Here is a 20,902-nt window from a genome sequence, read left to right as displayed (position 1 = left end):
TACTTTTCTAAGCATTTACAGATATTAACTAGGTTACGCCTCATAACAGCCCTGTGAGGGGCCACTGGTGTGTTCACTCACCATTTCTCAAGCAAGGAAGGTGATGACTCGCCCAAGATCTGTAGACCCTGGTTCCACCGTCCGTACCTCTCTTCTCTCTTTGGTCCTCCCTTGCGTTTCACCTGGAGCTGGGCTTCCCTCCATCCATTCTGCCGCTGCATTTCCTCCATAGAGCTTTGGTTTTGTCCCTTTCACTGGACTTTTATTGCAGCCCATGATGGCACCTTTAATACAATCTATGGTGGAAATACTTTTATGTTTTTTACCACTTTCTCATTAAATCACATATAGTAACTTGCCAAACTAGTATGCACATCTCGCGGAATAAAAAATAAATGGATGTGGGAATTAGGACAGAAGGTTACCAAACCCCAGGAGTGAGGTTAGCACACAGGAGTACAGTCGCAGAGTTGGTCTTCGAATTATACTTTGAGCTTCCTTGTAGCCAAAGCTGAGGAAGACGTGGTTATGGAATCACACTGTTTCAGGGTCTAAAAGAGTAATAAAACAGAAGACAAACATACTTCTCAAAGCCCAGGGCCTTCAGGTCCTGAGACCTGTGAGAATTATCTCCAGTGCACAGTCTTAGTAGGCCTTTTTGTACACCATTTTGATTTTACCTCTAAAATAAACCTTGGGGCGCCTGGGTGGCTCAGCGGGTTAAAGCCTCTGCCTTCGGCTCGGGTCATGATCCCAGGGTCCTGGGATCGAGCCCCACATCGGGGTCTCTGCTCCGCAGGGAGTCTGCTTCCTCCTCTCTCTCTGCCTGCCTCTCTGCCTTCTTGTGATTTCTGTCTGTCAAATAAATAAATAAAATCTTTAAAAATAAAATAAAATAAAATAAACCTTAAGTCTGGTTTTCATTAATCATCTCTTCCTCCCCACCTCAGTCTAGGCACACTGCTCTTCCACTTTTCATTTGCAGTCTTTAATGACCTGTTAAAGTAGACATTGTCTTCTCCCTGCCTTAGTTTTTGGTGGCTCCCTTTGCCTCTAGGAGAACATCCAAACTTCCTGCCGTGCTCGAGGACACACTCATAACCTGGCGATCTTCTTGCCCTTTCTGACCTTATGGTTTTCTGCACTGTGGTCTGGCTGGTCTCATAACTCTCTGGCAAACTGGCCAAGCTTATTTCCTTCCCAGGCCCTTTGCATTCACTGCCGCCACTGACCCCACCTCGGGATGCTTTGTCCAGGCCTCACACGGTAGACAGACACAGGTCCATGCCTAGGAAGCCTTACCAAGCACCGTCTTGAGAGTCATCGTACCCCAGTCCCAAAGCTGGGATCCCTTCATAGCATTTATCACACTGAATTCTACCTTTTTTGTTCACATTTTCATTGGCTTCTCCTCATGATAATGTAAACCCGTAAAGGCTCTTGTGTCCCTAGGACCTGGCATAAAGGAATCACTTAGTAAATAATTGTTAAGTGACTGCAGTACAATAGCAAATCCTTTAGGCTCTTGCTGATCAAGTGTCAGTCATTTGCAGTATTTTGTGTTGATGTAGTTCGCTGTCCCATGACTGAATGCACTAGGGGATTAGCTTTGTGGGAATGGTCATGTGGCTATCACCATTTTGGAATTTCAGAGTGGAATAAATTATTACTGGAGGCTTCATGAATGTTCCCCATTCTTATCAGTTCAGGATACTTTTCTGCTGAAAGATGTAAATGATCTAAAATTAAATCCTGCAGTGGGAAGTTTTAACAAACTCTAAATAAACCTTTCATTTCAGTTTCAAATGCGAGAACTAAACTTAACACCTGTTGTAACTCAGGAGATGAGGAAGTTTCCTCACTTCCGGTCTGTCCTGTGCATGCCTCCAGGGACGTTGCTGTGAAGTGTGGCCTGCCTGGCCCTTCGGGGTCTGCGGAAGAGCAGAGGGAAGCTGGAGAGGGGGCCACTGCAGGCAGCACACTTTGGGCAGGTCCCCTCCTCCCCCCTGACCTGCTGCCCAGCGGTCTGGGCCAGGCTGTCCTGGACCCGTGGGGATGCTCCTTCCACGCCTTCTTCGAGATAGCTGGCTTGTTCTGTGCTGCTTTCCCGCTGACCTTTACTCTGGCCAGCGGGCCCTTCCTCCCAGGTAGCAGGCAGTCTTAGCTCCCTGCATGTGAGACCAGAAACGATAGGAAGAAGAGTGGACCAAGCAGATGAAGCCTGCCTTTCTGAGTAGTGAATCATGTTCTTCAGCACTGGGAGCTGAATGTGGTGGTTTGGACCCAGGACATGAAGCTGACACAATCACTCAAGGCTTTTTATAAGCTTTCATTAAATTGGGGAAATTTTCAACTCTGGTTTCTATAATTTTTTTTACCTGCCCCTTCCTCTTTTCTTTCATGGACTGAAGTTCCACAGTAAATCTTTGGGTGGCATTTCCCAAACTCTCTGCCAAGGTGCTGGGGTGCTGCGGCATTCCCCGGGACCCCGCAGTCCTCAGCATCTCATGGGCACCGCTCGAGCTCTCAGCATAAGGGAGTTATTTATAGTTTCAACATTAGATTGTGCCCCACTGATGTCATATCTCTGTAAAACCAGTGTTTTGGCAGTTGCTGTGTTGAGCAAACAAGTAGCCACAGTTCTGTAGAGCACTACATAACCTCTTATGACGGGGTCGGATGGGACACCGGCACTCACATGTCCTCTTTCACATTGATTTCCATGTGATTTCACCGTTTTTTAAATCCATCGTGAATGATATCATAGATGCTAATGATTATTTCAGTGATTGAAAATGATATATTTTCTCCCATAGTGTATGAAGTTATGAGAAATGTTATCAGGAACACTGAATAGTTAATATAAGAGTCATAAATATTTCTCTAGTATATGATAAGATTTGTGTTAATCTACCAATCTATATTAAAAGGTCTTTTTTTTTTTTTTAATAAGGAAAGGGTAGATATAGGAAAATGACAATATACTTCTTTTTCTACTAGTCTGCATTATTGATAGACGTTTTCTATTAAAAAATAACGACGCTTCCTTGGGATATAACTTAAATTATTTGATTTTCTTTTGGACTGAGCTTCTCAGGACCAAACTGTCAGAACTCACCCTCTTGTCCTTCCTTCTGATTTCATAAAAACCTAGGTATTGGTACATGACATGTATGCCACACTTCCCAGGCAGAGAGTAGTAGAGGATTTCCCTGGGAAATGAGTTTCTCTTCTTTTCTTGCCATAAGGTTCATGGATTTCTCCTACTGAGCTGCTTCCTCCTTCCTCAGTATCCACTTGCTTTCCGTTCCAGCGGCCCCTGGGGCCGTATTACTGAGTGGCCATACTGGAGTGGATTAAGGGGAAATAAAAGGAGAAAATGAAAAATGTGTGGTTTCTTTTAAAATCACTTTAATAGGCTTTGGGAAGACAAAATCCATGGCAAATAGTGTTATAAGGACTGTGAGAACTTGGTGCAAGAGCTTGTAATTCCGAAGCCAGCCAGGGGCAGGCAGGTAAGAATGGCAGCAAAGCGCGGTTCTCCTGGTCACAGTGAGGTCGACCGCACACGTGTCAAGTGCATACAGTCAGATAAATGTCCTCAGCTCCCCTGTAGGCGTCAGTGCCAACTGGAGGAAGGTTTCTGACGCCCAATTTGCCGCCTGATTTTTCCCTACAATAATGTTAAACAAGTTCTACTGATAAGCTGAGACAGTTGGAGGCAGATGGAACCGCAGAGTGTTCGTGTGCAGTGGGACTCTCCTCCCACCACACCCTGGTTGTTCAGAAGCTTTAACATATTTCTTCCTCTTGGAAAATCAGTCAGTCTGTTCCTGCTGTTAGGTCATTTAATGTCACAGCATTTCTTCGAGCTCTTTCTGTGACAGTATTGAAGTTACAGAGATGGCTAAGTCGTCATTTTGACTTCAGGGAGTTTCAGAAGTAGAAGTCAGAGAAACAAGTAATTATGGCAGAATAGTGTAAAAAGGGGATGGGAGATATAAAAACAAGTGGAATGGAAATAGAAATGTGGGGGCAAATAATTATTTAAAATATTGTATTCATTTGAAAGAGAGCACAGGAGTGGGGAGGGAGAGGGAGTGTGGGGCTCAATCCCAAGATCCCCCGATCATGACTTGAGCCAAAGGCAGATGCTTAATTGACTGAGCCACCTAGGTGCCCCATTGGGTACAAATAACTTTGAATGGGGGACATGGGTATAAGGCAGGAGAGTGCCAGAGGGAAGTCATCCCAAGCAGAGGAGCAGAGACTGGAAAGCAGAAAAGATGGGGACTGTGCTTGGAATTTGGGTGTGACTCTGGGAAAATCAGTCCCCTGGCTCTTTGGAGCTGTAGGGCCTCCTCGGGTCTCTCCCCAAGCTAAGCCCTGGTTTCCTCAGCTGTAAAGTGGAGCTAGAACACTGAGCACATGCTAATCCAAATGCTGCTTAATTTTTATCATTTCCGTGGGCTTAATTTATTCAAGCCCAACTGTTCCATGATTCCTTTTCCGATGACACAAAATGATCCACATCGCAACTTGAATTCTTACGGAGGACCTTGGAAAAAGTACGCATCTCTCTTAATCTTCTTTACTATTAATTCACTGTTACCAGAGAGGAAGAAGACTCATCCTCAAAGTTGCAAAGGCAGAAATAGGGCTATTAGTTAGAAATGATAAAGACTTTTGCAATTTTTATTTTTAAATAAAGAAAGGTACAAGCGTGCTTACAGAATTGGAAGACAGTGACAGGCTTCAAAGTAAGTGATGAGCTCTCTGTCTTCAGGGGGATACATCACTGGTGGGAAAGAGAAGATAAATGCATTTCTTGCACTTTATAAGAGGTTGTGTTTCTCACAGTGCCTTATATTGTCAGTAATTTTACTAATAACTAGTTGGTAACTTCTTGAGGAAGAAACAAAGTGCCTTAGATTTATTTTGTACTCTGTACAATGTAGGATAATGAAACAGTTGGTCTTGAATTTTTTTTTTTTTTAATTGTGTTGGAAATGGGATGGATCCCAGAATGAAGAACAGGTCTGTATGTTCTGGGTCCAAACCAGGAGCAGCAAGAGTTTGTTGGAAATGGAACTCTAGACCTCCTGGCTCCCGACACAGGTCCTCAGTGGGTGATAAGGACACACAAGAAGTGTGGACGTACTGCTGTAGAGCCACATTTCAGATCAACTTTAAAGGTGCTAAGAGGAAGGGCTGCCAGAGGGTCTGGAAGCTTCGGTCGTCACTGGCTTTGACAATTTCTTTTGCATGTTCTGAGGGATTATAACCTTAGGCCGTGTTCCCTGTTTGCTCTTATCTAGCCTCTCATTCACTTGTCAACCTCTGGCAACAAGGGAAAGTCTCAGAATAATTAAGTTTCCCTCTCAGAAAACTGCAGAGATGAAGACAAGTCCATGAGTTTGTTAGGGAGTCTGTGGGAGAAATAAACTGCCCCTTGGGTGGTTAGTGCACCAGGGCATGGGCCTCAGGTAGTGCCCTGGGAAGGTTAGCTTCCCGCTGTGATACTGGTGGTACCAACTAAGACCCTGCCCTCGGCTCCCTCAGGCACCCAGCCTGTGATCAGCTGTGGGTCCTGCCCAGTCAGTAATGCCAGGGCTGACTTGAGCACTCAGGGCTTCTGCCACCAAAGTCATTGTTTTACCCAGTACTTTTTCCTCCTCATAAAATTTATAGACAAAGGCCAAACAGTGTAATAGTATATGTTTATTCTCTTTCTCTCCCAGACTGCATTACTGCTGTGAAAAGGGTAGAGTGTACATCAAGGTGCTCTTGCTAACTGATGTGATTGATACCTTCTTTTGTTCTCCCCTTGTCCTCCGGTAAGTGGCCCAAGGAAGGTGTCAGGACAGATTCCAAGTGGAAGACTGCGTGATAATTACCACTTACTGAATTACTGTGTCAGGTTAGGCACTTTATACCTCCTGTGTGTAGCTCTCACGACTGTCTTCGAGAGCAGGGTATTATTGAGGCCATTTTACAGGTAGAAAACTGAGGCTCAGCAACTAAGGGACAGAGCAGATTTGAGGATGGGAATGCTGGAACTGAAGGCATGTACTCTTTCATCACATGCTAAAACGCCTGCCAGTCTATAAATAATTAGTTCCTGATTAGTCATTCAAAGCATTGTTCCCGTGAAAGTACCTGTTCACAGACTTTTCTAGATTATTTCCACATCTGAGTTTCAAACCAGGAACCAGGGTCTCACTGCTGAAGAACACAAACAGAAAGAACCATGACCCTCACACCGATTCCTCGGCTTACAAAGCTTTCTGTTCAGAGGTGTGATCTTCCTTCTTTCTCATTAGCCTCATTCTCAACAGTGTGGCAACCTAATTTTATCAATTTGAATCAATTTTTCAAGTAAAAAAATAATAAATTCCCACTGATTATTATCTCATTTCACAGACACTTTTTTCCTCTTCTTATCCCCATGTTATCGGTCCAGCTGTTAAACTTTACCCTGAACTTCATTTGTCGCATACGGGGGACATTCTGCATAGGATCTTTATGTTAGCCACTACTTCCTGCATGTCTTCATCTCACCAGAGTGTCCTTTGAAGCAACTGTGCTGTTTCACGCAGTTCCCATGGAATTGCAAACACATAAAAATGAATCTTCAAAGGGTCTTTCCTAGATAAGTATCCAGAGCTACATATATCAAATGACTTGTCTGAAATTCTGTAACAGGTAGTTTACTGTGATTCCATATACCCAGAGGGCACATAACCAAACAGTGTTGATGATGCTGGGGAAGAATTGTGAGCCTTTTGAATATATAAATTTATGTCTGTCAATTTAATGGAACACTTATATTTATAGATTGAGAAACCATGTTGAATATTTTGTGGTCCATATAGTACCTTGGATGGCAGGGATGGGGTATTAGATAAGGAAGCAGGAGGCTTAGTTTGGATAAACACAGATTAACTGAAATATCACATATGAATTAGATCTACTGTAATTAGAAACTACTCTTTTCTCTAATCATATTGAAGATGTTTCTAGATATATCCTGCAGATAAAAATACGAGTAAGACAAGAATTTATAGTGTCCGTCATTGTAATTCAGAGTGATTGAAATGTACATAAATTGTTGATCTTGATTGAGTAGGAGATGTGGTAGGTACTTTCTGTGTCCTGTGTCGTTTTTCTGTACACTATTACTAAGAAATAACTGTAACCCAGTTCACAGTGGAGTAACTGGCTTGGAAAATTCAGATTTGATTTGTTTGAATATTAACTGGAAGGTGGAAATTAAGACAGGAAACATAATCTATAATTGAATTCAGGTCTGACTCCCATGACCTTTCTCTTGACCACCACTTTTACTGTGCCAATTTGTATGGCCTAGGATGAGCAAAAACAGACCTAATTTATGTAATACTTACAAAAGAAATAATACAAGTAACCTAAGGGTGAAAGTCTTAAGATTTTGCATCTTTTCAATGGCTTTAATGTTTTGAGAAGTACTGGTCAGGTTCTTTGAAGATGTCCCTCATCTTGGATGGGTCTAATGTTTTTCTCAAGATAAACCTGGGGTTACAGGTTTAGGGAACAAAAACCACGAAGATGAAGTATCATTTTCATTTCGTCCTATCATTTTCATCACGTCCTATCAGTGGTGTCTATTGTCCACATGACTTTGTGCTGCTGCTGATGCCTTGGTAACTGGGCTAAGGTCATAGTTGTTGGGTTTCCCCACTTAAAGTTGATTTTTTCCCACTTAAAGTTGATTTATGTAGGGTAGAATACCTACATAAATTATTGCACGATTTTCTTCTCTGCAGTTTGTTATTTCAATCATTTGTTTATATTAGTGTGGGTTTACGGATATTTATGTTTTATACATTGGGTTAGAATCCAATACTGCTTTATTCATTTTACTCACGTTGTCTTAGCTTTGGCCTATGGGTGTTCTTTCAGTTGGCTTCTCTACTCTTCTCATATACCCTCATAATTTTTTTATTGGTTATAATATGTACGTACGTATATACCTTTATTTATTTTTTGAGTACGTCCTTGCCTTCTGTCCTACAAGTTGCTCCAGCATCATCTTGCATACTTCCTGCTCTAGTCCTGGAATCGGCCATTTCTCCAAGGAGCACCGGTTCCTTTTATTGGAGAATGGTGTGAGAGACCAAGATCTGGGTGCTGGTTCTGTTTCTTGCTGCTGGTAGGTCCTTGCTTCCAGGCCCTTTCGGCTGACAGAGCGAGGAAACATATGTATTCTACTAGCCCATGTATGTGTACACATCTGTGTATGTTTCTGTGTGTGACCGCTTGTACCCATAGTAAATGAATCAAGAGTTGATACTGATGTCTCCGATTCCAGTCCATAACCATAGTGTTCATTCTAGCCTCTTCCGCTTGCTCACCTGTAACCTTCACTCCCGCACAAGAAGTGTAGCTTCCATTATCCATCGTCCATTTGATTGCTAGAGTCCAGTGTACGTATAGAGTATATCAGAATCATTATGTGTACCTGCATCCCTCCTCATGAAATAAGCCTATCACCTAGAGCAGTGCTTACATGCATTTTCTTTTGCCTTTAGTCTTACAAGCTTCACTCATTTCTAAATTTATTCTTCTTCTCAACTTCATAAAGGTGTTTTGTATGTTTTTAATGTAGTTAAAATATTTTGTCACATTTAGCATTCCATCTTAGAAGCCCTCAATTTCCTAAATATATATATATATATATAGTTTGCATACGTTAAAGTTCACAAAGCTCTGTGGGTGTTGACAAATGGCTTTGTGTCACGTATCCAGCATTTCAGCATCCTGCAGAATAGTTTCAGCCCCCTAAAGTGTTCTACGGCTTTACCTTTTCAACCTTCCCTCCTCCCTTTAACCTGCGGCAACCACTGATTTTAACTCCTCACTAGTTTTTTTCTTTTCCACTGTTTCCTATCATTGGAGTCATACAGTACATAGCCTCGGCTTCATTTAGTTAGAAACATATGTTTTAGGTTCATCCATAGCTTTTCCTGGTTTGTGAGCTCATTTTTCTTCATGACCAAATAATATTCCTTCATATGTGTGCACCCCAGCTTGCTTATCCATCCCCCCCTTAAAGGGCATCTTGTTTGTTTTAGCCACTATGTGTAAAGCTTCAGTAAACATTAATGTGCAGGTTTTTGTGTGGAAGCAAGTTTTCAAATCAGGTGGGTAAATACCTAGGAATACAGGTGCTGGTTGTATTGTATTATCGTACAATACCATGTTAACTTCATAAGGAAGTGCCAAACTATCCTCCTGATTGACCGTACTCTTTCGCATGCCCCCTGGCAATGAATGAGAGCACTTGTTCTTCACATCCTCAACATCAATTGGTATATTCAGTTTCTTTTGATTTTATTTGTTCTGATAGGTTTGTTTTAATTTGCAATTCCCTAATGACAAGTGATATAGAACATTTTTCCCCCCTTTGGTTATTTGCCATCTGTATAATTTCTTCAGTGAGCTGTCTCTTCTTTTGCCCATTTTTTAATTGGATTTTCTTACTGTTGAGTTTCAAAAGTTCTTTGTATATTTTGGACACCGTGTTTTCTATCCGATACGTGTTTTATAGACATTCTCTCCTTTTCTGTGACTTGTCTCTTCATCTCTTAACAGTGTCCTTCTCAGAGGAGAAGTCTTTAATTTTAAGGAAGCTCAGCTTACTAATTTTTATTTCATAGATTATGTTTTTCATACTGTTTCTAAAAACTCATCATCAAACCCAAGAAATCACACTGATTTCTTGATTTCTTCTGAATTTTCTTCTATAAGTTTTATATTTTATGTGAGGTCTAAAGTCCATTTTGAATTAATTTTTATGAAAGATGTCTCTATGTTCTTTTCTCTCTCTCTCTCTCTCTTTTTTGGTAGCATATGGATGTCCATTTGCTTGAGTACTATTTGTTTAAAAGACTTTTTCATAGAATTGTCTTTGCAACTTTGTCAGTAGTCACTTGACTATATTTCTGTGGATCAGTTTCAGGTCTGTCTCTTTTGTCCCACTGTTCTGTGTATCTATTTTTCCATCAATACTTACTACCTTGATTATTATAGCTTTATAATAAGTCTTGAAATCAGATACTGTGACCATCTAAAATTTTCTTCTTCAGTATTGTGATGTCTGTTCTGGGTCTTTTGCTTTTCTATGTATTCCCCAGAATGTGATTGTCATTCTGCCAAGTCGTTCTCAGGAATTTTACTGGATTATATTGAGTATATAATATAGGTCAAGACGGGAAGGGTTGGCCACTGAGTAGTATTGACTGTAACAATCATTAAGCATGGGATATTTCTTCTTTGATTTATTTCATCAGAGTTTGAATGTTTTCTCAAGCTTTGCTTATGTTGAGCGATTGTTGATACAGCTTGTTTCTTCTGTCCTCTCTGACTTGGAATCTCCTATTTTATGTTAGACATACATAAATAAGTTGAATTCTACTTCAGAAAATACCTGTATTTATTTAACTTAAGAATGGTATTTTAAATTACTGTGTGTTCAATACATTATTTGGGAAGTTACATTTAATTTTCTCTTTCATCGAACTCTGATGTATACTTGTGTTCTCAGTTTGACGATCTTTCTAGCCTCAGTTTCCTTGTCCATAGACAAGTAGAATACAGCCCACTTCATGATGTAGGCATGAAGGTCGGATGTGACCCTGGCCTGGCATCACAAAGAAGTCTTCAGTAGATGAGGCAGCCTTCCCACATGTCCTCGCTTACTACTCTGTGTCTTAGCCAGAAATTGAGTCTTGGGGTTTCTTTGATGTTATAATATTCATGACCGCTGTATAAGCCTTAAACGACTTAACTTCCTTGCACTATGTAGTTGTTTCTCATTTGCTCTAGTCTTCATTTTGCATTTGATTTCCTTATTTCTTTTTATAGTAATATGGAATGTTGCTTTTCCTGAGGTGTAAATGCATGTGAACCATGGCCTGGTAGAGAAATGATGACTATTGCTAACGTGCCCCTCTTGCTTGCAGGGGAAGGGGAGGAGTCACAGCCCGGCCAGTTGGAGTTGGTGTACCACGAGGGACGCCAGCTTCCAGGGGAATCCTTTCCACCCGAGGGCCAGTGAGTCGGGGAAGAGGACTTCTCACTCCCAGAGCAAGAGGAGTTCCCTCAACTGGGTACCGACCTCCGCCACCACCCCCAACACAAGAGACGTATGGAGATTATGTAAGTGAAGGAGTCATGCAGCAGCTGTGCTGATCTGATCGAGCCAGCCACACGCAGCATTGGCTGTCGTAACCAAGTGCCCACCCTCACTTGCTGTAGTCCTCAAAAATGCTACCTTAGTTCAGCAAACGTTTACTGAGTGCCAAATGAGATGTGATACTAGCAGTATAAGAAATGAGAAGGAAATAGCCTCTTTTGTCAAGTAACTTACATCTGTGATAGGGAAGATGAATTTGGGTGGTAGGGAGGTTCTAGCCCAGGATCAAGGAGACATGTCATCAAGCTCTTACGGGTTTTAATGTAACATTCATTCAAGTTCCACTACAGGTTGCTTCTGAGTAATTCAGTCATTTAAAAAAGAATCACCTACATATACCAAGTTGTTTTTACCCTGAAGTGTTTCCTCTTAAGTGCTACTGTTGAATATGGATTCTTAGTTGAAATTTTTTTCAGTGAAGAAAACAAAAGTTCCCAATTTTTTACATTAATGCAAATCAGTATGTGTTTCCATTACCATTTGATAATTCTTTGATACGGTTCATAGACTTACTGAACGTAAGAGAAAGAAAATATATCCATGGAAACTGAGTAGAGGGGAAGGACAGAGGCGTTTTTCAACGAGAATACAAGCCCCCTGGGATTCTTCCTGTGACTTTCGAGTTTAACATAAATAAAGAAAATAAGTGGTGGATGGATGCTTCATGTTAGTGATTGAAAGTCTTAAAGAAACAGTACAGGAACCGTTGTCAAAGAGAAGCAGTGACGGGTGATGGGGCTGAGGTACAAGAACCGATGGGTTTTCATGTTTTATGTCAGGGAGAGCTCTTGCTGGGTGCCCGGTGGCTCCCTGCATGGTGTCTGGAAGGCTGTGTTCATTCTCTGGGACATCTTCAGCTGCATCAGCAGCCACTGGAAAGATCAAAGTCTTTGTCCTGGATGTACTGAACTTTGTGTCTTTCCCTCTGTGTGCTGCGTCCTCTTGGGCTTCCAGACCTTTGTTGGTACTGCTTTCTGCTTGGAATCTCATGCTTCCTGTTTGTCAGCTATCCTTAGGGAAAGTCAGAGGAAGTAGGAGCTGCTGTATTGAGCATTACTGCTGGAGTCACATGTCTCTCTCCCACCTACACTGGGACTTCTGGAGGGGCAAGGATGTTTGGCTTGTATCTATGAGCGGCAGAGAATGGATCCTGGGAACTCAGTGAATTTGACAAATAAATCCCATAACACTTTCACCATTTTGCTATTCAGTTGGGAAAGGGTGTGACCTCTATCTCTTCTCCTTATTTTCTTACAGTTTGACATGTTCCTGTGTCCTGATATTCTGACCAAACTGACAATGATAATCATGCCTCAAGCTCTTCCACAGATGCGGCGTCTCCTGAGAATAGCAGAGACTGCAACCTGGGGAAAGTGCTGTTCGGTGTTTGTCGTTTTCCACCTGGGCTTTCTCTTAGGTCTGGATTAATGCAGGTGTGGCTAGATGGTGTCGCCAGACCGTCAGACACAGGGTGTGGGAGGCCTGGATCCTCGGCCCCTGGCGCCGTCAGTATGGTCTGAGTCAGGCAAGCTGCTTGTTGGGCTTTACAGTCACATTTCAGAAAGAGCTGTTGCCTTCTCCCCATACATTAATTCACCTTTCCACTCAGATGGATTGAATTCCGTCTGTCTCTAGGTGTACACTCTAGTGAATCCAGAATGCAATTAGATGAATACAAATGAACATTTCTGGAAAAGTTTAAGTCCAGAGGAGAAAGGCGTTAAAACAATTGACTTGAGAAGTATTTGGTTGAGTTAATTTACTGCCCTTCCCACGGACTACCATGGATGATGCAACAGTGGCCATGTGGAAGAATCTGTGTGTCCTTCCAGGAGCAGACGGGGTTCAGGAGCTTCGGGGAGAAAGGGAGCTTTCACTTTTCGGGTCCCACACTCACCTGGCGCTCCTCCAGGCGCTAACTGTGGCTGTGGCCACAGTTCCAGGGTGGCGGCCTCTTCCTCTCCCAGGTAACCGATGGCTGTGTTTCCCGCCCTCATCAGAACTTACCTGGAGTGCGACATCGGCAATTCTGTCATGTTCACACAACAGCTCTTGCACACACAACTGCTTTCTTAATGTGCTCTAGGTGCTGGAGTAGGACACATACACGAAAGAAAGATGGCTGACTCTTGAACAACACGGGTTCCAACTGCGTGGGTCCACTTGTATGTGGATTTTTCTGAAAATAATGGTACAGTACTATAAATGTATTTTGTCTTCCTTATGATTTTCTTAATATTTTCTCTGAGTTAGTTTATTATAAGAGTACAGTACTTCATACATGCAACGTTCAGGACATGTGTTAATCAACTATTTATGTTATTGGGAAGGCTTCTGGTCAGCAGTAGGCTATCTATTAGTAAGGGCCAGCTGTACTGTCATGAGTACGGCCTCTTCCCCAAGTTGGATTACTATAATGAAGAGTTTGGATTATGTGCTATACCTTTCCCCCTTGATTTGTATCTGTTACTCCTGGAAACATTTATGGAAGTTAATAGCCAAGAACAAGGATTTTCCCCATTTTGCCTCGCATTTTGCAGGCCTTTTATGCTGTTATATACTGAAAGCTTCAATAGCAGAACACTGTACACAGCAAACAATGTTGGGAGCTGGTGTGAGGAGGAGACACAGTCCCCTCACCTCTGCGGCTCGCCCTAGTAGCTCTGCCTCTCAGGTGTGCTCTTTTGACCTCAACTCGTTTCCTGACCACAGCTTTGCGGTGTCTGGTATATTCCCAGACATTGGCCATCGGTCCTAACTATTTGAAATCCTGAAGATTATTCACACAACATGCTTAGCTTTGGAGCACGGGAAGGAGAAAATGCCCAGACTTAAAAAAAGAAAATTTAAAAATGTGTTTGTTTGTTTGTTTGTGGGACTTTGGAAGAGGTGGATATCCTAAACATTATCCAACTTAGAAAGCTTGAGATCCTATAACGCCCCAAATAGTTCTTCATTCATGCGGCAAGTGGGAAAGTTGGAGTTGATCTTTAAAATAATCATACCATTGAACTGGAATGAATATAAAGGAGTTTCTAAACTCCTTGAGAATATGGATCCCTCGCTTGCCATTCACCTTTGTCTATAACTCCTATCACCTAGTATGCTGTCTGGCACATAGAAGGTCTTTACTAAGTGTTTGCTGAATGTGTGACTGTTCTCAAGACTGAGTTTTAAGGGATACCTGGGTGGCTCAGTCTGTTGAGTCTGTTGGCTCAGGTCAGGATCCCAGAGGCCTGGCATCCGAGTCCCGGGTCGGGTTCCCTGCTCAGCAGGAAGCCTGCTTCTCCCTCTCCCTGTTCTGTTCCCCCTACTTGTGCTCTCTCTGTCTCTCTCTCTTCACTGTGGGCATATAGCTGTATAGTGTAGTCATTAGTATACATCTGTTTCTCAGCAGATTATAAACTTCTAAGGAAAAACACTCTCTCGCCTGTAGCATAGTTTCTGGCACATCATATGCACTTAGTAAATCTTTACTGGATTAGAGACCCGATAAGTTTTCCTAATGAAGGTTACCATTGATCTTTTCCAAGTCATTACTGTAACCATCCGATGGGAAGCAGTGTGAGAGTTGGCATTTGAAAAAACATCTTGCCTTAGTTATCCCTGTCCCTGATGTTCAAAGGGCAGTTACAGGTTACAAAGAGATAGGACTAATTCTGTGTAGCTCCTGAAAGTCGCAGAGTAACATAATTCTTATCTCAGTATAAGAATGAACTTTCCAGACGATGTAATATTTAATGAGAAGCTACCCTCCACAAGGCATTTTCATGTATGTTCTGTCATGTTCTTCTCATAGCCACTCAGTGAGATGTTATGATCTGTTGTGCAAGTGAGAAGTTAAGTGTCTCGCCTAAAGTTGTGTGGCAGATAAAGAAGGAGCAGATGCGGGATTCAGGACTCAGGGGCTGTCTGTCTCGAACAGTCAGTGCTTTATGAAGAACCGTGTTCTAGTAGATGAGACTATAGGCTCTTCTCCTCTTTGGAGAAAATGTAGCGGCTACCTCATCTTGCTTCCCCAGGACGGTGGGCCAGGTGACGGGAGATTTTGTCAGATGACCCCTGTGGCCTGGCCGTGTAATCAGCCACTTGTGTTAAGCTACCTTAACTAGATAAATGGAAATTGAGACTAATTAGGAAAAACAGGATGGGTTTAGGAATTTTAAAAATAATAAAAGACAATAGTGTTGTATTGACTAGCCAAAAAAAATAGTTTTTTCTTTAAGAGTTTCAGAGCACCTGTAACTCTCAAAAAGACGTGTCATTCCTTTGGAACTCAGAAATGTGATTTTTAAAGATCCTCCTCAAAGTACATCCATAGTGATTAAATGTTTTATTTCTGTGAACTTGTTTGGTTCTATCCAACCAATTCAATTTGCTTTTCATTTTAACTTCCACTTAACATTTATTATCTGAGGACATTATTTCCAGAATAAAAGACAAAAAATCCTATCAGTTGCTTATTTAAACCAAAAAGGGGGTAACATCCTATTCCTTCAGATCCTGCCACAGCTGCTACTTTTTTGAGAAAGCATACGTTTCAGTCCTTAAAATACTCCGTGTTCTTCAGAGTACGTGCGCCAGCCTGAAGGGATCCCCGCATGGCACTAGGCTTAAACACTCAGCGAGTGGTGAGCATTACAGTGGCCGTTATAAGAATACGCTTGATTAGCCCCAGTGAGAAAGCTTGATAATTTGAAGGTATTTCCTTGTCAAAATGTGACTATTGAAATTGGATTGATTTTTCTCAAGGTGTATATGTGAAGATATTTGATCATTTATAATGTCACCTGGGCCAACTGTTCTTCATCACAGTCACTGTCACAAATGCTCCCTGAGCATGTGTCCTTGAGAAGAACATCTGTTAGTAAATCAGTCTGCTGCTCTGCGAGGAGATGAGCGTGAGGAGAGGGCAGGCAACAGGCAGTGGCCGTGCGTGAGGAACAGACTCTCCACTGGGGAGACCAGATCCTCCCGTCGGTGAACGCTTGTCTTTTAAGAGTAACTCTAAGGAAACAAGACAATTCAGCATGATTAGCTTTTTTTTCCAGGAGAGAAGAAAACAGATAATGGATATGTTTTCAACCATTTGCCAAGAAATTTGGGACCTTCTGCTCCACTTTTAACTTAGTAAAATTAGACATAATTACTGTAACTTCTCATCTCTTTTTTGAGAACAAGAAGTACCTCTTCCCCAAAATGACATTGGTTGATTACTTATGTCCAAATAATTAAATAACTGACAAAGTAATTAACATAACCCAGAATACGTTCAATGAGAGCACTTTAACAATTCAAAGTGTTGGTGTAATTACATAGAAAGACATGTTTGATGCTTCCTGGCAGAGCCCAATTTACATATGAATTTCTAAAATGAAACCAGTTTTGATAAATCACTTTAGGCTCCACATGCAGAGAAAACACACAATCAAAATAGATCCATGTTCTTTAAACGCTCACTATCTTTTATTGTTGCTGAAAAATGTCTGTTTCCATGATTTCACCTAACACTGCATGTTTGTGGGGTGCTTGGGGGGCTCAGTGGGTTAAGCCTCTGCCTTTGCCTTGGTTCATGGTCTCAGGGTCCTGGGATCGAGTCCCGCATCGGGCTCCCTGCTTGGCGGGGAGCCTGCTTCCCTTCTCTGCCTGCCTCTCTGCCTACTTGTGCTCTTTCTCTGTCAAATAAATAAATCTTTTAAGCAACAACAACAACAACAAACCCCGCTTGTTTGTAACTACTTGATCTAAATCTCCAACTCTCGCCTCTCCCTTGCGGGCCCTCCACTGTCCACCTCCTGTGTCTTTCTGTCCCAGAGTGCCACACAGCACTGTCAAAGCTGTGGCCTGGGCCAGCCCCGTGGGCTTACAGAGGCTGGTGAGGGTGGACGGCATATCCCCAGGCGGCAGGGTCTCACCCGTGCCTCTTCTCGTTCCCTATAAGCAGACAGCAAACCGAGCCTTTTCACATCTGCATCGCTCTTTGGTCTCCAGCTCCTCATGTCACCCCAGGGCATTTGCCCTCCTCGGGAGACACCCCTCCCTCGCAGCATCCCGCTCACATGCTGTGACCATGTCCTCCAAGAGCACCTGCACTTCTCCCAGTCTGCACCTGTCTGTAATGCTTGTCCCCATGTCTCACCTGCCACCAGCTTTCCATCAGTCCTCTCCTCTCCCTCTGCCTCCTCTTCCCTCCTCTCCTCTTCCCTCCCCACCCTCCCTCTCTTCTCTTTTCCTCTCTTCTCTCACCTCTCCTCTGAGTTTGCCCAAAGCCTGCCACAGGCCTTACAGTTTAGAGATCATACATTAACATGTGGAGTGTGGTCTTTGTTACGGCCAATGAATGTGTCATTCCATGTGTCATGTGCACTGTTAAATATACTTAGTGAAGTAAAATTAAGTATCTGGCACCAATTTTAGCAGCATAGCATGGCTCATTTAGTGAACTAATAAATGTGGAAGACAATGCAATTTAATAAAGAGAATGTTACTTTGTGAGGCAAGTACTTGGTTTCTTGTCTCCGTTCTTATCAGTGTCACCATTGTTTCGTATGCAAATTGTTTAACCCTTTTGGGCTTTGGTTTCTGTGACTACAAAGTGCCAGTCACGGTACTTCACCCAAGGAACCAGCAGGTTAGGCCAGACACCGTCCTAACATTTTTTTTTTTTTAAGATTTTATTTATTTATTTGACAGACGGAGATCACAAGCAGGCAGAGAGGCAGGCAGAGAGATAGAGGAGGAAGCAGGCTCCCCGCTGAGCAGAGAGCCTGACGCAGGGCTCGATCCCAGGACCCTGGGATCGTGACCTGAGCTGAAAGCAGAGGCTTAACCTACTGAGCCACCCAGGCACCCCACCGTCCTAACTTCTTTTCCAACTTTAAAATTCTGTAATTGGTTGTTTTCTGAAGCGTTCTTCATTCTGTCACCCAGAAATGCTTTTTCTAATAAGTAACTACATTTTCATCAGCTAGAAATCTTGGTACTGAAAAGAAAGTCACAGAACAAACACAGCAAACTATATTTTAATGGAAGTAACAAGCTGAAAGTGGAAAGTGAGTGGCTCTGAGTCTCTTGAATTCTAGAAGTTTTGAAAAATGTTTTAAAAATGAGAGTTCTTTTCAAATGCATACTCACCATTCAAGATGTACAAACTCAGATCATCTTAGAAGCTTTAATCATTTATTCTTTTCTAACTCATTTAATTATGCCCATGTCACCCATCTATTTCTTCATAGGAAGTACGTGCCAGTCAGTGATGTCCCCAATATCTTCATGTGAATCGCTGTAGGCTTTGGAGGCTGAGCTGATGGGTTGATCCCCTTTAAACATAAACATGGTAGGGCATTCTAGAAGTCCTTTAACTTCAGAATATGGAAGCTCTGCGGGTACTTGATATGCTCTGATTATCCCTCTGGGATGCCTCCCTCATGGGGTGCAGTCGTGCCTACCTGCAAGAGGCGAGGGACGGCCGGGCACATGGAGGGCCCCCCCGGAGCCAGTGCTCTGCCCCGTGGGGATGGGGCTTCTCAGGACTGTCTTGTGCAGCTCTTAGGGGGCGTTTCCTCACAGGACATCTGCCGTTCACTTAATCCAGGTTTAAAAAGTCAGAGACAGTTTTGAATCGGAGCAGAAATCTGAACCGTGGGTTTCACAAGCAGACATGCCTCTTCTGCCTGTTCTCCCGCATCATGGCGCAGTAACGCTGCGGCAGTTGAAGCTGGCTTGAAGCAGGCAGCCTGCTCCCGCCATAGTCGGTGTCCCCTCCAACACCTGGTCATGCAGGGACTGCCACGGACTCTTTTGCCAGAGGGATAAACTCTTCCAAATTTTCGGTGACTGGAAACATCCGTGCAAAACCAAATGCAGTGTTTGAACATACATGTAAATCTGTGATGTAGATTTTGTTCTGAAGACTCGGTGAAGCCTTTGTCCTTCTTCATTTGTGAGCTCACCTGGAGTTTCAATTACATGACTAGTTTGGGGACTTTAGTTACAGAAGAACGTTGTACCATTGGCAAATTTTCCCAGTGCAGTGACTACTGGCATAATTTTTTGACAGTTAACTAATCTCTAAATTGTTTCAATTATCTTGTTTTCCATAGTGAGAAATTTAATTAAAACAGAGTACAGATTGTGAAAAGGTTATTTATGAAAATGCATTTTAAATGTGAATTGAAAAGCCTAGGGACACCTTTTTGTTTTAGATAAAAAGATGAAGGTTCTGTAATTTTTCACATTCATTTTACCAGAAGCAAGAGCCACATGCAATTTACTTGAAGTGTCTGTCAGGACCTTCATAAGTTGATCTCTTTCCTAAATTTTTGGAAGGTTGACCTATTTTGGAAACGCAGAACTTTGAGAAATGATTTCAGATTTTAAATTTATGTATTTAGAGGGTTTTTTTGGTTTGTTTGTTGTTTTGTTTTTTGTTTTTGTTAAACAAACCAACCAGAAAAGCATTTTAAGAGCATGGAGAACTCTGGAATGACAGTGTCTCTAGGGCATGGAGAACAATTTTTGCCTCTGCAGTGAGGGCTTGCCCATTGAAGTGAGCGAGCGATGATGGTTGTATCTGAGCTACCGGGATGGAGGTGTCGTGTCCCTCAAGTGAATTAGGGCTGCGGCAGGGAAGGGCTTGAGAACCATGGGAATGGCCCTCTGTTATAATGGATCCCCTACAAGAACCTGCCATCTTAGTTTTGTCATTTTCTTCGCACATTAACCAGCGTTCATCGAACTCCATCCCTGCGTTCAAGCAGATCAGGGTGTCTAGGAAGACAAACTGTTACTGTCTGTGCTTTGAACCTGCCCATGACCCTGTCTGTTTCAGGTGGTGGTTCTACTTAAGATACTTTCTTAGAACAATGTGATCATTCCCTTCACTTATATCATTATTTTCCTTACATTTCAAGTTATTGATGATAGATGCCATGGCTTTTTATCCATAGTGCCCAGCACGTAGTAATCAATATTTGATTTCTTTTTTTTTTTTTTAAAGATTTTATTTATTTATTTGACAAAGGGAGAGAGATCACAAGTAGGCAGAGAGGCAGGAAGAAGCAAGCTCCCTGCCGAGCAGAGAGCCCGATGCGGGGCTCGATCCCAGGACCCTGGGATCATGACCTGAGCTGCAGGCAGAGGCTTAACCCACTGAGCCACCCAGGCGCCCCAATATTTGATTTCTTAATACAGCAAAGGAAACACACACACATACAGAGTATTTCAGGAGGACCAATCAGGGAAGACTGCTGCTTGATGGAATGTGGAAAGACTTCTGGAGACAGCAGACCAAACAGAGAAAGGTGCTAGCAGCATTCAGGCAGGCAGAGACCCACGGGAGGTGCCAGTGGATGTTGGGGCGGCCGGCAGAGGCGCGGCCAGCAGAGGCGTGGCCAGCAGAGGCGTGGCGGTGCCGTCTTACTGATGAGGTTTATTATCGTCTTTATCTTTATCCTTTTGCTTTCATCCAGTTCGTTAGCAGAGTGTGAGGTCATAACGGGACATGGAACCTTGAAAGATATATTTCAGGGCTAAAGTACACTGTCAGGTTGGGTAACACGTGCAGAAGGCCGGCTGGCCGTCCAGATGTGTCCTCGGAATGTGGCCCTGTCCCGGGAAGCTGATTATAGTACAGGGTCTGATCCTCTGTTTTATGGGGATGAGCCC

The 20,902-nt window shown here is 42.7% G+C and overlaps 1 protein-coding gene across 2 annotated transcripts in view; it reads left to right on the top strand.

Annotated features, from left to right (window-relative positions):
- LOC111146653 (KH RNA binding domain containing, signal transduction associated 3) overlaps positions 1-20,902 on the top strand; it is a 185,097-nt gene that overhangs the window by 105,710 nt on the left and 58,485 nt on the right. For both annotated transcript variants that reach the window (XM_022502292.1, XM_022502293.1), the window contains one exon: positions 11,004-11,199. In XM_022502292.1, the coding sequence (XP_022358000.1) occupies positions 11,004-11,199 (196 nt within the window). The remainder of the gene's footprint in view (positions 1-11,003; positions 11,200-20,902) is intronic.

Source organism: Enhydra lutris, unplaced genomic scaffold (assembly GCF_002288905.1).
Source record: "Enhydra lutris kenyoni isolate GAN:26980312 unplaced genomic scaffold, ASM228890v2 scaffoldscaffold14, whole genome shotgun sequence".
Lineage (NCBI taxonomy): Eukaryota > Metazoa > Chordata > Mammalia > Carnivora > Mustelidae > Enhydra > Enhydra lutris.
The sequence above is the reverse complement of the archived record's forward strand: the minus strand, read 5'-3'. Positions and strand labels throughout refer to the sequence as shown.